The 17,142-nt window shown below is 56.8% G+C and overlaps 1 protein-coding gene across 3 annotated transcripts in view; it reads left to right on the forward strand.

Moving 5' to 3' along the window:
* The first annotated feature begins 5,008 nt into the window (after positions 1 to 5,008).
* The window catches only part of CACNA1E (calcium voltage-gated channel subunit alpha1 E), a 117,579-nt gene continuing 105,445 nt past the window's right edge, over positions 5,009 to 17,142 (forward strand). For all 3 annotated transcript variants that reach the window (XM_026084678.1, XM_026084679.1, XM_026084680.1), the window contains exon 1: positions 5,009 to 5,274. In XM_026084678.1, the coding sequence (XP_025940463.1) occupies positions 5,009 to 5,274 (266 nt within the window). The remainder of the gene's footprint in view (positions 5,275 to 17,142) is intronic.

Genomic DNA, 17,142 nt, shown 5'->3' on the forward strand with positions numbered 1-17,142 from the left:
AGGCTCGGCTTCCCCTTTGCAAGTGGGAAACACGTTCTTTTTCCTAATCCTGCAGGTAATAAATTTGTTCCTGGAAAAAACTTCTATTCCTGTATAGTTATAAACATGCTTCTGAGTCAGAGTTACCCAGTCCCCACTTGAAATATGGCTGGAGCACTGTAGACTGTTCTCATTTGATCCTATTTTTTTCAGTATGGCTAAAGCATTATTTAAAAAAAAAAAAAAAAGGCAGGATGCCAAAAGCCACTTTCTAATGAGTGCAGCCCATCAGAGAGGCTGGGAATATCATCAATCACCAAAGCAGAGCCTGCCCCTGTTCCCCAGGCCCTCTGGGCTGCAAAGCGTGTCTGTCTGGGCTGTATTAGCAATCTCTCCCCTGCATGAGACTCTGAGATGAGGCAGCCTTCAGCTTAAACCTGCTGAGCAAACTGGGGCTGGGCAGAGGATGCGCTTAATGATATTGCCAATCCTTTGGGGAGCTTCTCAGGCTYGCTCTTCCCTTTGGTCCCCCCTGAGCTTGTACCTAGCAAGCAGGTGGGAGGGTTTGGGTGGTTTAGGGTCCCTGTGAGCTGGGTGCAGCACCAGGTGGCTGCCTTGTGTGATGGGCTTCCTGCGTGCAAGGGAAGAGCCATGCAAAGGATTGCAGTAGATGCACAAAGGATTGCTGTAGATACATGGTGGCTTTGTGTGACTCTGGTCCATCAAGCCTCATTCAAAACACCTTGAAGCCTATGGGAAGGGCAGGCAGGGGGGTTGGATTAAAATACCCTGATTCCAGCTGGGGAAAGCRAATTTCTGTGACTGAGGATTGCTTGTTTGCAGCAGCAGGGAAGCACTGCATGCTTTTGGCCCTAGCTACATGCACTGATGTGGGGCCCACGTGGAGGGGAGATATTCGTGCATTGCACTGATTGCATACAGCCGTTTGGACTGCAGTGAAACGCAAATAACCGCTAGATGGCAATCCTGGCACGGTGAGAAACGTTTTCAGAGGCATGCCAGCCTGTCTGGATTTATGGAGAGGTGGCAAGGACCACCTCTTGCCTTGTGCAACTGTGAGGATGCTGGAAAGCCCTGGGGCGGTGGAGAGTGCGGAGGGTTTAATGTGGTGGGATGCACGTGGCTTTGCAGCCTGGTGAGGCTTGGAGCAAATCACATCTCCCCGACTCTGGTTTCTCTGGCTGCGTTGCTAGAAAGGCTGCAGTAGTGCGTGAAGCGCCCCGGCATTGCAGCCGCTGGTGACAACTCTGGCTCCAGGCCCCGCTCCGAGAAGCAGTAGCCCGTTTCCATTGCCACCAGTGGTGTGGGACTGGCCTCGCTGAACGGGGTATTGGCCTGGCTGGGGGGAGAAAGCAAGGAGCGGACCTGTGTTCCCGTACTGCGCTGCTCCAGCCCGGCACAAGGAGGGGAATTAGCCCTCCCCTGTAAAAGGCAGATCCACCCAAGCACCTTCCTGTCCCAACTGTCCCATCGTCTTGGATTTCCTTTGTTCACAAGAAAACATAGCTGRCTCTGAATTTCTTTGCCGTGTTGAATCATGTACGCATCAGGCACGCTTCTCCCTGACTCACGGATCCCAGCGTGCTGGGGTGAGGGTCAGGATGAGAATGGCAATAAACATCCTGGGAAACAGAGCCTGCATCTCTTGGCATAGCTGGGACTTTTTTGCTTTCAATCTTCTCTCATAAATATCCCATCCTTTAACACTGGCTGAGCAGGGGAGAGGCTCGCAGCTGGGTCAGCCTGTGCTGTGCTTGCAGCAGCGAATACAAACCAGAGAAGAGAGCAAACCCCGCTACCCCAGAAGCGAAGGCGTCCAGGTAAGACGCGCGTCCTTGTTTCGAGGAGGGAGGAGAAATGCYGCGTCCTCCTTGCCCGGCCTCGACCCCTCGCGCCTCTCCCGCGGCAGGAGCCTGCCGTGGTGCCCCTGAGCCGGGCAGGGCCGTAGCAGGGTGGGGAGGACGATGGCCAGAGCCCAGGCAGCGATGCCTGGGGAGATACTTGGCTGTAGGTTCAGGTGAACGGTGCAGCCCTGGTGCGACTTGGAAAAGGCTTGGAGGGCTGCAGCAATTTCCAGAGCCGGGGCTGAGCTGAGCTGGGAGCTTTGCTGGGCTGAGGATTTTTACCTGGTGACACGCCAGGCTCCAGGCTTAATTAACGGAGGCTTAACGGGTGGGAAAGGTAGGAATATGGGGCTGGTGGGGAAGAGGAGGCAAAGGGAAGGCCCCGCGACTCGTAATTGATTCGTTTAGGGCAGCATCCTGCCTGGAATGAATCGATGGTGCTGTAATTAGTCGGTGGCCAGCATGTCCTCTCCACCGCCCATCGTTAGCAGGAAGAAAACCCAAAACGTCTCTGCTCATGCCGAGGGTGGAGCACGCTGYGGGCCCCATCCCGAGCCTGTCGCTGCTCACCTCGGTGGCGGTCTGACCGGCTGTGTGGGTGCTTGGAGCTCAGGGCTGTGCTCGCTGAGAAACCTCGTAGACCAGATCGAAGTTCAAAGTTTGGTGTTTTTGAGACCAAAGTCCCTGGGTCYCCCTGACCTCTGCCATGCAGGGATCTGCTCCGCAACTCGCTGCAGCACCGTGGTGGCCTAGCTGGTGGGGTTTACTGAAACCCYCAGTTATACCCTTATCTGCTTTGAGGCTTTGCAGAGCAGCAAAGGCAATGAGAGACCCTGCAGCTGGGTGTCTTGGAGCTGGTGGGCTCTTGGTGTCTGGCTGAGCTTGGAGGGAATCATCCCACAACCTTTTTACAAATATTCCTCTGTTGTCCYACTGGAAGGAGCCTGATCCTTTGTGCTCCTCACCCAGCTGGTCCGAGGGCTCCAAGCAATGTCCAAGAAGCAAGCCAGGGCTTGCCAGGGAGTGGGGAAGGCTGCTGGGTGCTGTCAGACTGCGTGGGGGGAACAGCCCTTGCCCAAATGAGTTACTATTTACATGGTTAAGGGCTTGGTTTTTTGAGTAATGTCAAGTGTTGGAGGCCACTGCCCAGCAGCTGTGGGGCCTGGGGCTGGGCTGTGCTGTGCTGTGCTTGCAGACAGGTTGCTGCTGTCAGGGTGGGCCAGGGAAGAGCGTTGCCCTTCATCGCCTGCGGCCTGACACCGCAGGGCCCGTGGGGGGTCTTCTGCGGCCAGCTGGAGCTGCAGGTGGTGCTGCCCTGTGGAAAGGGCAAGCAGCAAGGGCCATAGGGCCTGGAGAGCTCGCCAGAGGCTGGGTCGAACGGATGGGCCGGGAGCTCCTGCGGGYGCAGCCTGGGGGGCGCATGGGTGTGCTGAGAGGGGGCCAGCCCCTGCCTTTTGGGTACCGGGAACCCAGGCTACCTCCCTTGGGAGCTGCGAGCCCTCCGGCATGTCCCTCCGTCCCCTGCGCGTGTCCGGGAGGGGACAGGTTCTCCCAAAGGGCGCAGGGAAAGGCACTGAGCGCTGGGAGCTCGGCACAGCCTGGGGGACCCTAGCGTGTCCCTGAGCCACCTCAGCACCCGCGTGCACCCGGAGGGAAGGGTGCAGCGCTAGCAAAGTCCTGGTCCTCTGCCCCAGCTTTGCAGAGGGGTGGCTCGGGGGAGCCTGTCCCTGGGGCTGGTGGCCGTGGCAGCGTGTCCTGGCCTTTGTCAGGGGTTCAGGGCCGCGGTGGGGACAAATCCAGCCCGGTCTGTTGCCTCTGATGAGCTGTTTTTCCTTCTGGCCAAAATCAGGCATCAAAAAGAAAGTAGCAAGCCAGGGCTGAAGGAGGCTTATCTGTATGCAAGCGAGCAGGAGGGCTCTCCCCAGGCAGCGCCCGGCATTAGGGCGGCTCCGGCAGGGAGCCCCGAAGTTCCCCAGAGCGCGGAGGCGGGGAGGGGACCGTGCATGTGGCCGGAGAAAGGCCCGGCGTGGGGCGACGTGGGGGCGAGCATCTCCCCTTCCCTGCAAGCCAGGGGGGGGAGGCAGTGCCCCCGCTTTGCCTCCCCGCCCCGCTTTCCAGCGGTAGCCACTCACCTAGGAGCGCCGGTCGGCTGGACAGCCCTCGAGAGCCGGGGAAGGGGCTGCTTGCGGGGGCTCCCCCACTGCCTTTGTTCCCTTCGGACCCTCCCCTTGCCTTTGACTTTCCCTTGCAGCCGCTCCCGTGCTCGCCGAGCGTGCGCGCGCGTCTCTCTGTGTGTGTGTGTGTGTGTGCGTGCGTGCGCGTGTGTTGCGGCCGGCTTCGTTAAAGCGAGCGCTGCCCGAGCTGCAGAGGCGCGGCAGCCTCTAGTTCCGCGGGCGGCTCCTGCGGGAAGCCGGCGCTGCCTGCGCGCCCGCGCTGGCGGCCGGGGGCTGAGCGTGCCCGCCGCGGCAGGTGCGTGCCTCGGCGCCGCTGGCCCGGGAGCGCGCGGGCCGCCCTCCCGCGGGCTGCCGAAGATGGAGGCGCGAGGAGGAAGTTGGACACTTCGCTCCAACTAGGCTGGACCGCGCTGCAACCTGTTCCCCCGGCCGCCCCTCGGCTCCGCTGGGTGCTGTACCAAATTGCCTTTTCCTTTGCAAGGGGCAGATGGAAGGACTTGGATCGCAGCCCTTTCCCTGCCTGAGCTCTGCCGGCAGACGATCCTTGGGCTCGCCTTGCTCGGGGGGGTTAAAAGGAGGCTGGTTTGGGCTTCCAGGCAGAGCGGTGGGAAGGATGTGGCTGATTTTAACCCCTTGCTTCGCGGTGGAAGGTGCCCGGGCTGCTTAGGGACTGAGCCGGCGTGGCCTCGCTCAGCGCGCTGGGACCTGCCGGGACGGCTCCCTGCCCTCTCCCGGCGCCCGCTCGCCGGGCGGGCAGGCGGCGCGTGCCACGCCGGAGACGCTGAGCCGGTGCGGTGCGCTGCCACCTCTGCTGCGCGCTCCGCCTGGGCGCCCGCACTCCCCCGGAGGGATGGAGGAGAGACGGAGCTGAGCATCAGCGGGAGAGGAGGAGGGGGCTGTGGTTGGGACTGCGCCCCGTAGCCCCCCTCCCTCGTCTCCCTCGCYGCCTCGGTGCTGCTGCTTCGGCTCACCTGTGTGTTTTCTTCCAGGATGGCTCGCTTTGGGGAGGCGGTGGCTGGCAGGCTGGGCTCCGGAGATGGAGGCTCCGACCAGAACAGGAGCCGGCAAGGACCTCCTGCCCCTGCGGGAGGCACCCCGGGAGCCTTCAAGCAAACCAAAGCGCAGAGAGCCCGGACTATGGCTCTGTACAACCCCATCCCTGTCCGGCAGAACTGCTTCACTGTCAACAGATCGTTGTTCCTCTTTGGGGAAGAGAACATAGTCAGGAAATACGCYAAGAAGCTCATCGACTGGCCATATCCTTTCTGCGCCCCTCGCTATCCCCCCTTGCTCCCCGCGCCCGGATTTGCCTCGGTGGCCTTCCTGGACGTGCGCGTGTGGCACTAGCTGGCAGGTAAGCGCCTGCCTTCTGCTCTCCTTCCAGCGTGCGGAGAAGGGTGCCCTGGCATCCCATCCCCTCCAGGGATGCTCTCCTCCTCCCCTGCCCCTCGCCTCTCTCTGGTGCTTGCTCTCCTCCTTCCTTCCCCTGCTCGGAGCGTGGYGGGGAGCTGAGCCCGCTGCCCCTGCAGGGAGCCCACCTGGGGGACCCGAGCTCCTCCTGAGACTTGGATTTGGAAGCCCCCTTCCCGGTGGCCAGGGAAGGAGGGAGATGCTGAGCAGGTCTCTGATCCTGGGCTGGTCCTGTATGCTTTAGGGTACCCTTCTCTGACCCCAYGTCCATGTGGCTGGGGGCTGTGGCCTTTTCTTGGTGTCTCGATGTCTTGCTGGAGTTCCCCCCGCCACTCTCCCCCTCTGTAGAGCCCACCACCCTGATGGCGACGGAGCCCTTGGGAGCCTGCAAGTCTCTGGACGCTGCTACGGTGGCTTTCCTCCCCTCCTGCAGGTGCCTGTGTGTCCCCTTTGCCCTGCCGGCTCCTGATCACTCCTGGCAGGGGCACAGCCATCCTCACCTCCAGCCTCTGTCCCCTCCGCCAGCAGCCTTGGGGACCAGCTTCCCACTCTATATGGCAGAGGGAAAGATGTTGAAAATCTGACTTTCCCCCGTAGCCCTTTGGGGGGGTCTAACTCAAGGGACCATGTTTTATCCTACAGAGTCGTAAAGGGGGAACCCCCGCCTAGGGCTGGGTGGAAAGACCAGATCACCAGATTTCCCCCCACCCCACTCCTCCATCCTTTCAAACCACCCCCCCGCTCCCCCAAACTCCAGTTCTTTTCCCCCCTACCCTGCAGGTGCCCCCAGGCAGCAGAGCTGTCACTGCATCCAGGTCTTGGTGCCCAGCACTGCAGCATGCTCCTCGCCGCTGGCAGCTCATGTCCTCCCGTCAGCCTGGGTTCAGGCTGGCCCCCAAGACCCTCCTGGGCTTTGGCCCTGTAAAGACACAAGCCTGAAAACTTCAGTGTGGCCATGCTTTGGCTTTAGGGCTGTTTCCAAACGGTGTTCTGCAGTGGTGATTACATGCAGCTCTTGCTGTTGTTTTCTCTCCCTGCAACTTGTTGGTGAACTTGTTGGCTCCTGCGCTGGGCACAGGAGAACTTGCCCCCGTTCAAAGCAGAAATGCACTTGTCTGGTGCAACAGGTAGGGGCTCATGGGATTGGTCATTTGTGGTGTTAAACATCATCGGGAATGTCATCCTGCCGACGCTGAGGCCCCCCTGTAGCTCTGGCACATCGGGGTCAAGCCTTTGCTAAGCAGGGGCTGGTCTTGCCTAGGGCACCACAGAGGACCCTCAGGGAGCTGACTGTGTGCCTGGGGGAGGGAACAGTTTGGGGGGAGCTGGTTTGCTAAATCCCTCGTGGCATGCTTAAATCTTCCCCCCCCCCGACAGCGCTTGTGCTCCTGCTTGGTGTGCAGCCTGCAGGAGTGTCAGTGCAGCAACGTGGGTAGCTAGCCTCAGAAACGCACAGGCAGCTCTGCTCAGAGCAATGCAGGGCATTCGCAAGACCAACATGTCTTGTTTTCCAGAATATGCCAAATTATTCATGTGCTTTTTCAGTGAGGTGTGGGTGGGCCCTCGCTGTTCAGCTTTTATTTAAAACAATAACTAGTTGGTGTGTTGCTGATGGCCCAGCTTTTCCAGTGTGGGCCAGGGTCCCGTGCTGGTGTAGTACTGCATGATATATCATCTAAAACAGCCTCTGTCTCCTAGAGACTAGTGCTTCGCTACCACGCTGTAAAAATCCCACAGCATTATTCTTTCCTGTAATTTGCAATGCATGAGAAAGATTGGCTCATTCTTTCCAAAAGAAGTGACATATTCCTGTGCAAATGTTATACCCGGGTCTGCTCCAGGAACAGGAGCTGAGGCTCTGTGTCCACTCCCACGCGTGAGTGCCTTCTCTTTCCAAGAARCTCATCTGCCCTGGAGCTTTTGTGTAGCTCTTCTGTACAGCAGCCCTTCACCTTGAGCTCTCAAGGTCTTGCATATGGACAAGGCTATTTGGTGATGAGTCTGTACTGATTGGATGAAGTGTTGAAAAAAGGAATTGAAAGACCTTTAGAAGCTGATCATTTCTGCCGGGGAAAGGCAGAGTAATCTTTCTTTGTGTAAGGCTGGGCGAGTCTTCTGGTGGAGGAGACCTCAGTGCAACCTCATCTTGCGCTACAAGATGTCTGAAATGCCAGGCTAGTTATTCTGTTGCTTCAGAGACTGATGAGCTCAAAGCGGCGTAACTTCAGGCAATACTAGCCTCATAGCAAGGTCCCCTAAAGAGGGAGCGCTGTCATTGTAGGCTGTTATTGGTAAAGTTGGCCAGGCAAGTTGTTCTGTTCCTTGTAATTGTAGCCTGGCACAAGCTGTGAGTGCCTTTCGGCAGGGCCAGGGAATTTTGTGAGCATCTCAGCCGTCTGGACCAGAGCCCACAGTGTGAAGCCTAGCATCGTTTCTGGGCTGTGATGAGAGTGGTTTGTGGAGGTGAGTTTTGGATCTCGGCCACAGTCAACAAGAGTCGCTGGCCTTAGAAGGGAGGCCTGCCGATGTCAGTGCTGCTGGTTGGAGTAGGCATGACACTGAGGGAAGCCAACATAGCTGGGAGCTGGGATGGAACTAGGGGAGGAGTGGAGGCTCTTCTTCATCCAGCTCCAGTTGACTAGGTAATAGGGCTAAAAATAACTGGTGATTCAGGCCTGTATATCTGCTGGGTAAATGTATAATTATAACGAGCAGCCTCTGCAGTTTGGCTTCTCAGTGTAAATAGGGATGATGTATGTAGGGGAGGGAGGAGAAATACGAGAAGATGGGATTGGAATTCATCTTCCTGTAGAGATCTAGTCTTTGCAGAATTTCACACTGGAAAACCTGCTTTGTTACCTTTGGTGGAGCTGCTCTTTTTACTGTTCATGCTCAAAATATGAGGCAGGAGACAGCTGTTATTTTGGCTGTAGGAACGGCAGCTCTTCTCTCCTTCTCTTCTCCTTCTCTTCTCCTTCTCTTCTCCTTCTCTTCTCCTTCTCTTCTCCTTCTCTTCTCCTTCTCTTCTCCTTCTCTTCTCCTTCTCTTCTCCTTCTCTTCTCCTTCTCTTCTCCTTCTCTTCTCCTTCTCTTCTCCTTCTCTTCTCCGAAACAAAGCCTTGTTCCTGCCTGCTCTTACTCTGCTGAGGGATCAGCAGCTGATGGCCAGGCTTCCAGCCCTGATTTCATTTGTTTGGCTGCCTGGAAAGCTACAATTCAGTTAGCACATGAGATGGGCTGCAGCTCATCTAGATCTGCTTAGTTCTTCATCTGCTTAATCACATTTGACCTGGATAAGATCCCTCTCCTGCTCCAGGAAGGCTAGATGACCTTGTGTGGTTCTGGCTTTGTCCCCAAGGACAGCCTTCTGTTGCAGACACATACGTGCCACTCATACCTGTCCACCTAGTTTGGAAGGGAGAAGGGATATCCATCAGCCTTCTGGGAACCTTTCCCTTCTCTACAGCGAGGATTTTGTCCTATCTCAGCTGCTTTGAGTAGTAAGTTGAAAGCTGGCCYGGCTGAGAGCAGCAGGGGTGTTTGCAAAGTGCCACGTATATGGGAGCAGTGCCTGCTTATCTCCAGTTCCTCTTCCACCAGTTCGGGATATCCAGGCAAGGCAGAATGTCCTGGCAAAGCTGGAGGGTGTTTCAGCCTCACATCCATTCTTTGCGGCCAGGGTGGGATTCATGCATTCACTTGGTGGGAAGCGCAGCCACGTGTGTCTGAATTGTTTTGCTTGTGATGGCTTCCACTTCTTCATGGCCATGCGCATACAGAGGACACATTTGCGTTTGCTCTAAGAGCAAGCAGAAGCCAGGAAGGGGTCTAACTGCAACGCATGGCCTGGCCGGGACAAGTGTGGCTGTGGAGGGGAGCCTGCGTGGCCCAGAGGTGTCAGGAGGTGGTGTTTGCCCAAGGGAAGGTGGCCGAGCTGCAGGCAGTGACCTGCTTGCACTCCTCTTGCCCCAGGGTAGAGTTGTCTGAGTTGTCGCTGGCTGCCCCGAAGCTTTTCTCTGTGCTTGCGCTGCTCTTTCTAACRTGACCTCTCAGCACCCAGAGTTTTTCTTAGGTGGGTATGTGGTTGTGGCTGTGTCACAGCAGCACCCACCCCGATCCTGAGGGAAGGGTGACTCATCCCTGCCGTGTCCTGGGAGTGATTTGTGCTTCTGCACCTCGTACACCCCACGTGCCAGCTCTCTGGGTGCGAGTGGCAACCCCCGCGGTGAATCACACCCCACACATCTCTGACGCTGCTTTGGCACCGCCGCCAAGGACGGTGGCAGCGATGTGCCCTGCCCTAGCTCCGTGCGCCAGGCTGTGTCCCCAGCGCCGGGCTGGCTGCACCAGCAGGGGGAAGGCCCACAGCGGAGCATCGTGCTGTGCCTGGGGAAGCCTCTCTGGCCCCTTTGCTTTTGCCCAGTCAAGATTTCTGGAGGTCTCACTTGCCTGTGGGAAGAGCCRCACCATATCGTGCTGCCCTTGGGCAGCTTCCTCCTTGTGCTGCCCAAGGAAATCACTCCTCGCCTTTTTCTTCCTTCAAGGCTGCTTTCTGTGCCCTTCATTCATCAGATTTTAAAATGTTTTTTGGGGAGGGGCGAGTAGGTGTAATGGCAGGTCCATCTTTTTGACAGCCGAAGAGGGAGAGGCTGCCTGTCAGATGGTGAATTTAAACAGAGGCAGCTGTTGCCATGGTGACACCAAGTTGCATCCTGTTGCTGTGGCAACCAAAGTTAAAAAACTGATGTTAAGGCAGGAAAATCACATGATGCAGTTCTTTTTTGTTTAAAAAAAAATAATAAAAAAAAAAAAGGACAAAAAGGATGAGAGGAGAGAGGTTTGATTTCCAGTTTTCAGTGCAGGGCTAGGTGGGGGAGAAGGAGGAACCCCYGGCACTGTTGACGCGGGGCAGGTATGCGGTGGGCAGAGCTGCCCCCCTAGCAGCAGCCGTTGTGTTTCCCTGCAGCCCTCCGGGTATTTTCGGGGTGCTGTGGCTTGCTGCCTGGCTGAAAGCAGCATCCAGGCTCCCGGATTTACACCTGCAGCGAGTGCTCTTCAGAGAGGGGTCTCTGCAGGGAGATGGGGACCTTACACCCTCAGGCGCCCCTCGAGCAAGCGTCTGAACTGGGCACCTTCGCGGTTCCTTCCGTGGCGCAGATGAGTGGGATCAGGCCTGTCATCTGGGTATACGAATCTATCCCGCTGCTGCGCGTGGAGGCTGATTTGCTCGAAGCGTACGCCTGGATAATGCATTTGGGTAGGGGGTCCGCTGAGCACTGTCAGCGCTGGGGATAATGGCGTGCTATTTGCCGGCTTGGTTCCCCAAAGACAATTGGCGTGTGTGGGATGGCGAGGGCTTGGCAGCGCTAATTCTGGAAATGAAGCCAGTTGTCTTCCCACCACCAAGCCAGGTAGCCAGCTAGCGGGGCCGCAGCTCCATGGCGGTTTTAGGAGAGGTGTTGCGTGAATTCCAGTTTGCGGGATGCTGAACAGCTTTATCTGCCGGGGGAAGAGCCCCGGGGACAGGCAGGGCAGATGACAGAGTCTGGGGAAACTCTGAGATGAATTAGGGCCGCTCACCTTCTTTGCTCTACTTGGCATTTTGGATTTTTCTTGCAAAACAGCCTTGTAGAGGAGGAGGCTGGTTTCCTGATGGGGTATGGAGCCGAGGGGATGGGGTAGGGGTGTCCTTGGGGAAGGGGTTGTAGCAGAGATGGTCTTTGTTCATGCTCATGCCCTGGATGGAGGAGTGTGGAAGCTCTGTGCTGGGCAGGCAGCTGTGGTGGGTTTGGGGCCTGAAAGATGAAGTCAGCAGATGTAGGAGCAGATGTAGGAACTTCCCTCTTGATCACATCTGGGGAGTAGCTAAAGTCTTTTAGTGAAGCATCTCCTGGAGTAAAAGCGAGGGTTCAAGGAAAATAGAGACCTAAGGAGGTGTTGAGCTTTTGAGGGCTGGCTGGTGCAGACAGGGCTAGGAGTTGAATCATTCCTGCTGTTCTCGCTGGCACTTTAAGGTACACTTTCCAAGAGGTTGGACCCCTTTGAAGATGCCCATGTGGCCTCCTTCTCTGTCTCTGCTGCTCCTTCCACACCTGCCCGCTGTTTAAAAAGTGGGGAGGAGGCACACATGCTGAAGCAGTCCTCTGGCTTTCTGGGCAGAAAGCTTCAGGTGGGGAGGTGAGGTRGAGGAGGCTCTCTACAGCTCCCAGCCCTCATCCAGATCCAGGAAGTGATTTATTTCACATCCAGCCACTTGGGGAGGTTGCATCAATGTACCATTAGCATCATAAATCCATCTTCAGGGCTTGGAGCTGGGCACACTCTCTGCATTAGCAATATGTTCTGGGTGGATCTGTTTTTAGCTCCAAAGCCTTTTCCCTGTGAGGAGGGAGGAAGGGACTGGCAGAGGGAGGTGAAGAAGGGGGTCAGATTAAGATCTTGCAGCTAGAAGCAAGGATCCATCAGTGCATGGACATCTCCCCCAAAGCCACATCTCTTCGGCTTGCTGCTCCTCTTGGGGTAGGATGCAGCGAGTTTGGCGTTCTTGGCCGCCACTGTTGCATGACATGACGCCTGCTGCTTTTGCACTGCTGTTGAAAGCGGTGGCAGGAGKGGAGATGGGCTGATTGCTGCGGTGCTCACTTTGGGCTCTTGCAAGACCCATGGTGGAGCGCGACACGTGGGGTTAGCTAGCAATGTCCTGCCCTGGGCTGGCTCGGAGGGCAGGGGACGATGGGCCGGGGTACCTTCCCCTCCTTGAGTGCACTGKGAAGGAAACGAGGATCCTGCAGGTGCGCTCTATTGCTGGGATTAGCTGAGTTGCTAAGGAAACAAGTCAACTGTTCAGGGGAGAGAGCATTGGATAAAGGAGATAAATCAATAAGAAAACCTATTTTTATCGGCTCCCTAATGATCCTACATGAGAAGCTAGACGAAGGAGGAGGARAAGGCTAGAGAGAGACAGGCTTTCATTACCGGACTCAGAGGGATGCAAATGCTACTCTGCATTTTGGGTGGCTGGAAGTTCATGTAATTAGACACCTAATGAGAGAGGAAACAAAGTAATGGAGCATCTTCCAGTGGTCTCGAGGTCTGAGTTGGGAGGATGCTTGCTGACTTGGCAGAGAGGTGGAGTGTGCGACTTCCCTGCAGATAGGATTTCCCCCTGTGTTTAGCTAGTTTTACCCAGTTCAGCTCTCCCTTGAAGGGATTTCTTTACGCTTGGACTGTCAAAATTGGGACCTGGGACATCTGGAGTTATAGAGAAAACGGGGGTCCTTGTTTTTGTGGTGCTGATGGCTTGGAGCCCTCACATAGCTTCAGACATATAATGATCCAGGCTCAGGTCCTTGGAAAACTGGGCCAGTGGGATTTGGAAAGTCACTTTTGACCCAGGTGACCTTGTGGGCRCTGGGAGCTGCCTGCCCTGGGGGTGTGGGCATCCATACGACAGCGGGTGTCGTGGAGCCCACTGTGGAGCAGGGCGTTCCCGGGCATTGCAAGCCAAGTCTTCAGTGGTGTCTAGCTGCCCTGGGAAGGGAACTGTGCCGGGATGTGAGGTGGSGGGCTTGTGGGGTGCTGCCCGGCTCCGTGTTGCCTCCTTGTGTGGGAGTTTGCTTGGGGACTCGACATGGTCACATGGAGGGGCTGAGCAGAGGGCCCTGGGGTTGCCAGAAGCGGCCTAGGGCCGCAGACGGAAAGAACTGGGGTGCTTTGGTCTCAGGAGAAAAAGCTGGGGCAGGGAATGATGTCYGAGTGCCTTGGAAATGAGTGTTCTCCTTATCCCTGTTAAACTGCTGCGAAGCAGTTTGAGGCCAGCGGTGCAAACCCTGCTTGGTGGGCAGAGTCGCAAAGCCCTGGTCAGACCCTCCTGGAGAAGGTCAGAGATGCTGCTGTGGGGTGGGAGTGATACATGGGGATGGGGCAGACCCCTCCTCAYGGTCCCTTTTGCCCCTGTTTCCCTGTGATTCGATGGCAGCAGGAACACACARCCTGGCCCTTTTGGGGCAGTGCGGTGCCTGTTGGCCTCAGGACCATGCTGGGGTCATGTAGGTGGGAGCAGACACTGAGCCCTCGGTGATGGCAGGGCCCACGGACGCCGTCCCCGCTGCCGGCCTGGGTGGCACACGCTCGCAGGAGGTGCAGCGGGGACGTAGCCAGGYGGTGGGGCAGTGTGGCTGTAACAGATGAGCTTTGGCCTCGTGCTGCACCTGGAGCCAGATGTTTGATCCAGCTGTTTGAGCCAAGAAGGAAGCCTAGGGATGAGTCGAGCCATTATACATGGTTTTGAGACCCCCAGCCCACTACCACGCAGGACTCCCACGTTAATGCCACGGGCTAGGTCTGTCCTGTGTTTGGGGAGTTTGGATTTTCCCACCTGGATGTTCCCACCGTGGGATAGTTGTGTTTTGGAGACTGCAGGAGGGAGGAGGAGGAGGTAGTAAACGCCTGGCGCGTAGGGGAGGGCTGGAGTGGCGGGGAGCGAGGGGTGCTCAGCAGGGTGAAACGCGAAGGGGCTGACAGCCAGCCTCGCCACGCGCTGTTCCCACCCTTCTCATCTAGGCAAATGTGCCTAGCGCCTGGGGACCTGCCTTCCTCCCAGCAGCCGCCCGGCTAAAGCACTGTTTTCTTTTAAGCCTGTGCTAATTGCTTGCAGACTTTCAGGAAAATGAAACAAAAGACCCCAAATAGGCCGGTGGCTTGTGGCCAAATGTTATACTCTGCATATTAGCTGAAGTTTGTGGCTGTTGGTGGGAAGCGGAGAAAGTGTGTGGCTTTCACAGGAGCCGTGAAATAAAAACCCCATTTGTATGGAGCCTTGGAAGAAAACATCTGTGAACTGGACTCCTCCGGCCTCTTGAGCACGGCAGAGCTCGTTATTTGGCCTGGTGCTTCACCCTGCCTCGGACAGGATGTTTCATTGCTGTCCCCGTCGTCGCGCCAGAGCTGTTGGCCGTGAGCATGGGCGCTGACAGGCAGATCTGCCCGCTCCGTGCCGCCAGCCTGCAGCGCGCGGCTTTGCGTTTTTAGCCCCTGCAACCGGCCGGTACCGAGGCCTGAACCCGCAGCAGCAAGCTCCACGAGGGACCTGTGCGCTGCAAAGGTCTTTCCTTTTGATTTGTTTTTAATTTATCAACCGTTAATTTCACTGAGTGGCCTTTTAAATGCCTTGGCTGAATCCTCTCTGGCTCCTCTCCCTACCAGGCTAAATAAATCCTAGCTCCTGTAGGCTTGCTTTGGCTTCACCTCCTGGCCCACTCTCCAGAGACCTAGTTTGAAGCCCGTCTCTGCTCCTACCTTGCCTGCCGCAGACGGCAGCGCTGAGCTGCCAGGGCTGGCCTCCGCCGTCTCCCTGCTTTGCGGTTTCCAGTTTCCCGTGCTCGCAGCCAGCGCTGGGATGTCTCGTCTYGTGGGCTTGGGGCCACCGGTTTTAATGCATCTAGCTTTGGTCAGCAGCTTTGCCTGGCTGGCAGATGCCAGAAGGCGAAGTAGTAAGAGAGAAGATCGTCCCTTTTCCCGGGGGTGATGCCCCAGGCCTGAGTGTTCAACACCTCCCGGCCTGAGCAGTGCAAACCAGCGTGTCCAGGGCTGAGACCACAGGATCTGAGGAAGCCCAGTCTGGTAGGGAAGAGCAGCCTGTTAGCTCAGCCGCAGTGGGTCCTTAGCCACCATACTGCTTTCCGTGATGGCTTGTGGTGTGATGCAGAGACCAGCTTGAAGCAGTAAAAGCTTGGAGCTGGCGTGATTTCTTTACAGTCGAATCCGTCTCTGGCGGGATCCCATTGCCTTGCTAAGGGAATGATGCTTGGGAAGGCTCCAGTCCCCTCCCATGGCTGCTGCTAATGCCAGTGATGGTAGTAATGTATTTGTGATTTTCTGGCAGGGAGGGAGTGGAAGGGAAAGGGTACTGCCTGGCGATGACTCTCGCCTTGTCTTTACTGAGGACAACAGGGCTTTTATTGCAAAGACATGGTAAAGATAGATGGGAACCCAAAAAGATGTAGGTGTCTTTTAACTTGTAAATGCTTTGTTTTTGCCATTTGGAAGCAGGCCAGATGAGAGCAGGGAGCTCTGCATGTCCAACTTTTCCTCTGCAGCCGCTAGGAATCAAAAGGCACGAGGGAGCTGGCTTTRGGGTGCTTTCCCCTTCCCTCTGTTCCTAGGGTGCTAATATCCATTGTAACTTGTCCTGGTGTTGGTTTGCTCCAGGGAAGGGTCTGTAAGCTCTAGACAGAGCCTGTAGGATTTGGGATGCCCCTAAGTGTCCAACAAAACCCTGTTCATTTAGGCCCTGCTACCCCATTGAGGTCTCTTTGAAGCGTGGCCAAACTGAACATCTCCACCCTGCTTTAATTGAGATTCAGGACCAGATGCCATCAGTGTCTTGAGTTGCAAATGCTCTGCCTGGTGCATCAGGAGGCTGTCAGGAGCCCTGATGGAGGAGGAGGGCGGCAGCGCCTGGCACAGCGCCTGGGCTCACCTGGCCACCCGCAGAGCTCCCTGCCGAAGGACAGTCGACATGCCTGGCCAGGGCCCTGTGGGGCTGTGTGTTCAACCAGTGAGCCCAGGCTGGGGGGGGGGGGGACGACCTTGACTGCCTTCATCTTTATTCCCCAAAACACTGCAGAGAGGGAAGTGCTAAAGTGTTCATTGTCTGTTGCCAAGACCTTCGTGGGAGCCTGGGCAAGCGGAGAGGCTGGCGGAGCTGACAGTGGGATGGTAGCAATAGGTTTAGTCCAGGCAGGCAGCACTGCCACCAGCAGGGCAGAGAGCCAAACCGTCCCGGATCCTGCGGGTGAGCTGGAAAAGGCAGCATTGGAGCAGGAGATTCCTAATTCTTAGAGGAGACCTTCCCTCTGCTCACCACAGTGACATCCACCACCCCCGTGGCACCCTGGGGTTTTCTACCCCTTCCTGGTGCTTTCTAAAGTGCCACTGCCGACCACAGCAGAGGGTAAGGAATGTCACTCTTCCCTCAGCCCAGGGGGAGCCTAAGAGGATTTTACACAGACAGCCGGTCAGTGGAAATTTGCCCTGGGTCTGATGTTAGCCTGGCCTGATTGCTGAGGAGATGGCTGGAGGAGGTGCATTGTGCCCAGCTGGTAGGACTGGGCTTGGAAGTGTGATGAGGGATGTCTGAGTCTTTGAGGACATTTGGAGAGCAGAGGTTTTCTCCAGGTGCCCAGTGCTAGCTGGCCTTGGCGTTTAGCCAGCTGACAACTCACCGGGGAGCCTCCCTGGCATTGCAAGGGTTTTTGTGCAAGCTGGCAACACCAAACCTTTGCCTTCTCCAGGCAAAGCTCAGCCTGGTCAAAGTCCCATCGTCCACCCTTGTACTTGTATCCATCTTCCAGGCTCCCATTGCAAGCACTGGCTCTCAGTCCTAAGCCCGCGATCTCTATTCAAAGTCCAGCCAGGGCAATGGATTAAATATCTCCTCCCCATGGCCTCCTGTGGGCCAGAACCAGCCCTGGCCTCACCTTGGAAAGGAGGTGATGAAGCTCAACCGATTTCCGGAGAGGAAGGCCCTGATGGTTTCGGTGCTCTTGGATCTCTCTCGTTTGCAACCAGTGTGAGGGTCTGCTTCCCACCCCTGCCCAGGAGATGGGAGCTGTGTGCGTGCCCTTGTGCAGGGAAGCAGCTGTGGCTAACGAACAGACAAAACAAGGGGTGGGGAAGGGAGGCAGCTGGCGGATTGGAGATGTGCTCCACCTC

Source organism: Apteryx rowi, unplaced genomic scaffold, assembly GCF_003343035.1.
Source record: "Apteryx rowi isolate R43461 unplaced genomic scaffold, aptRow1 scaffold_65, whole genome shotgun sequence".
In the NCBI taxonomy this organism is placed as follows: Eukaryota; Metazoa; Chordata; class Aves; order Apterygiformes; family Apterygidae; genus Apteryx; species Apteryx rowi.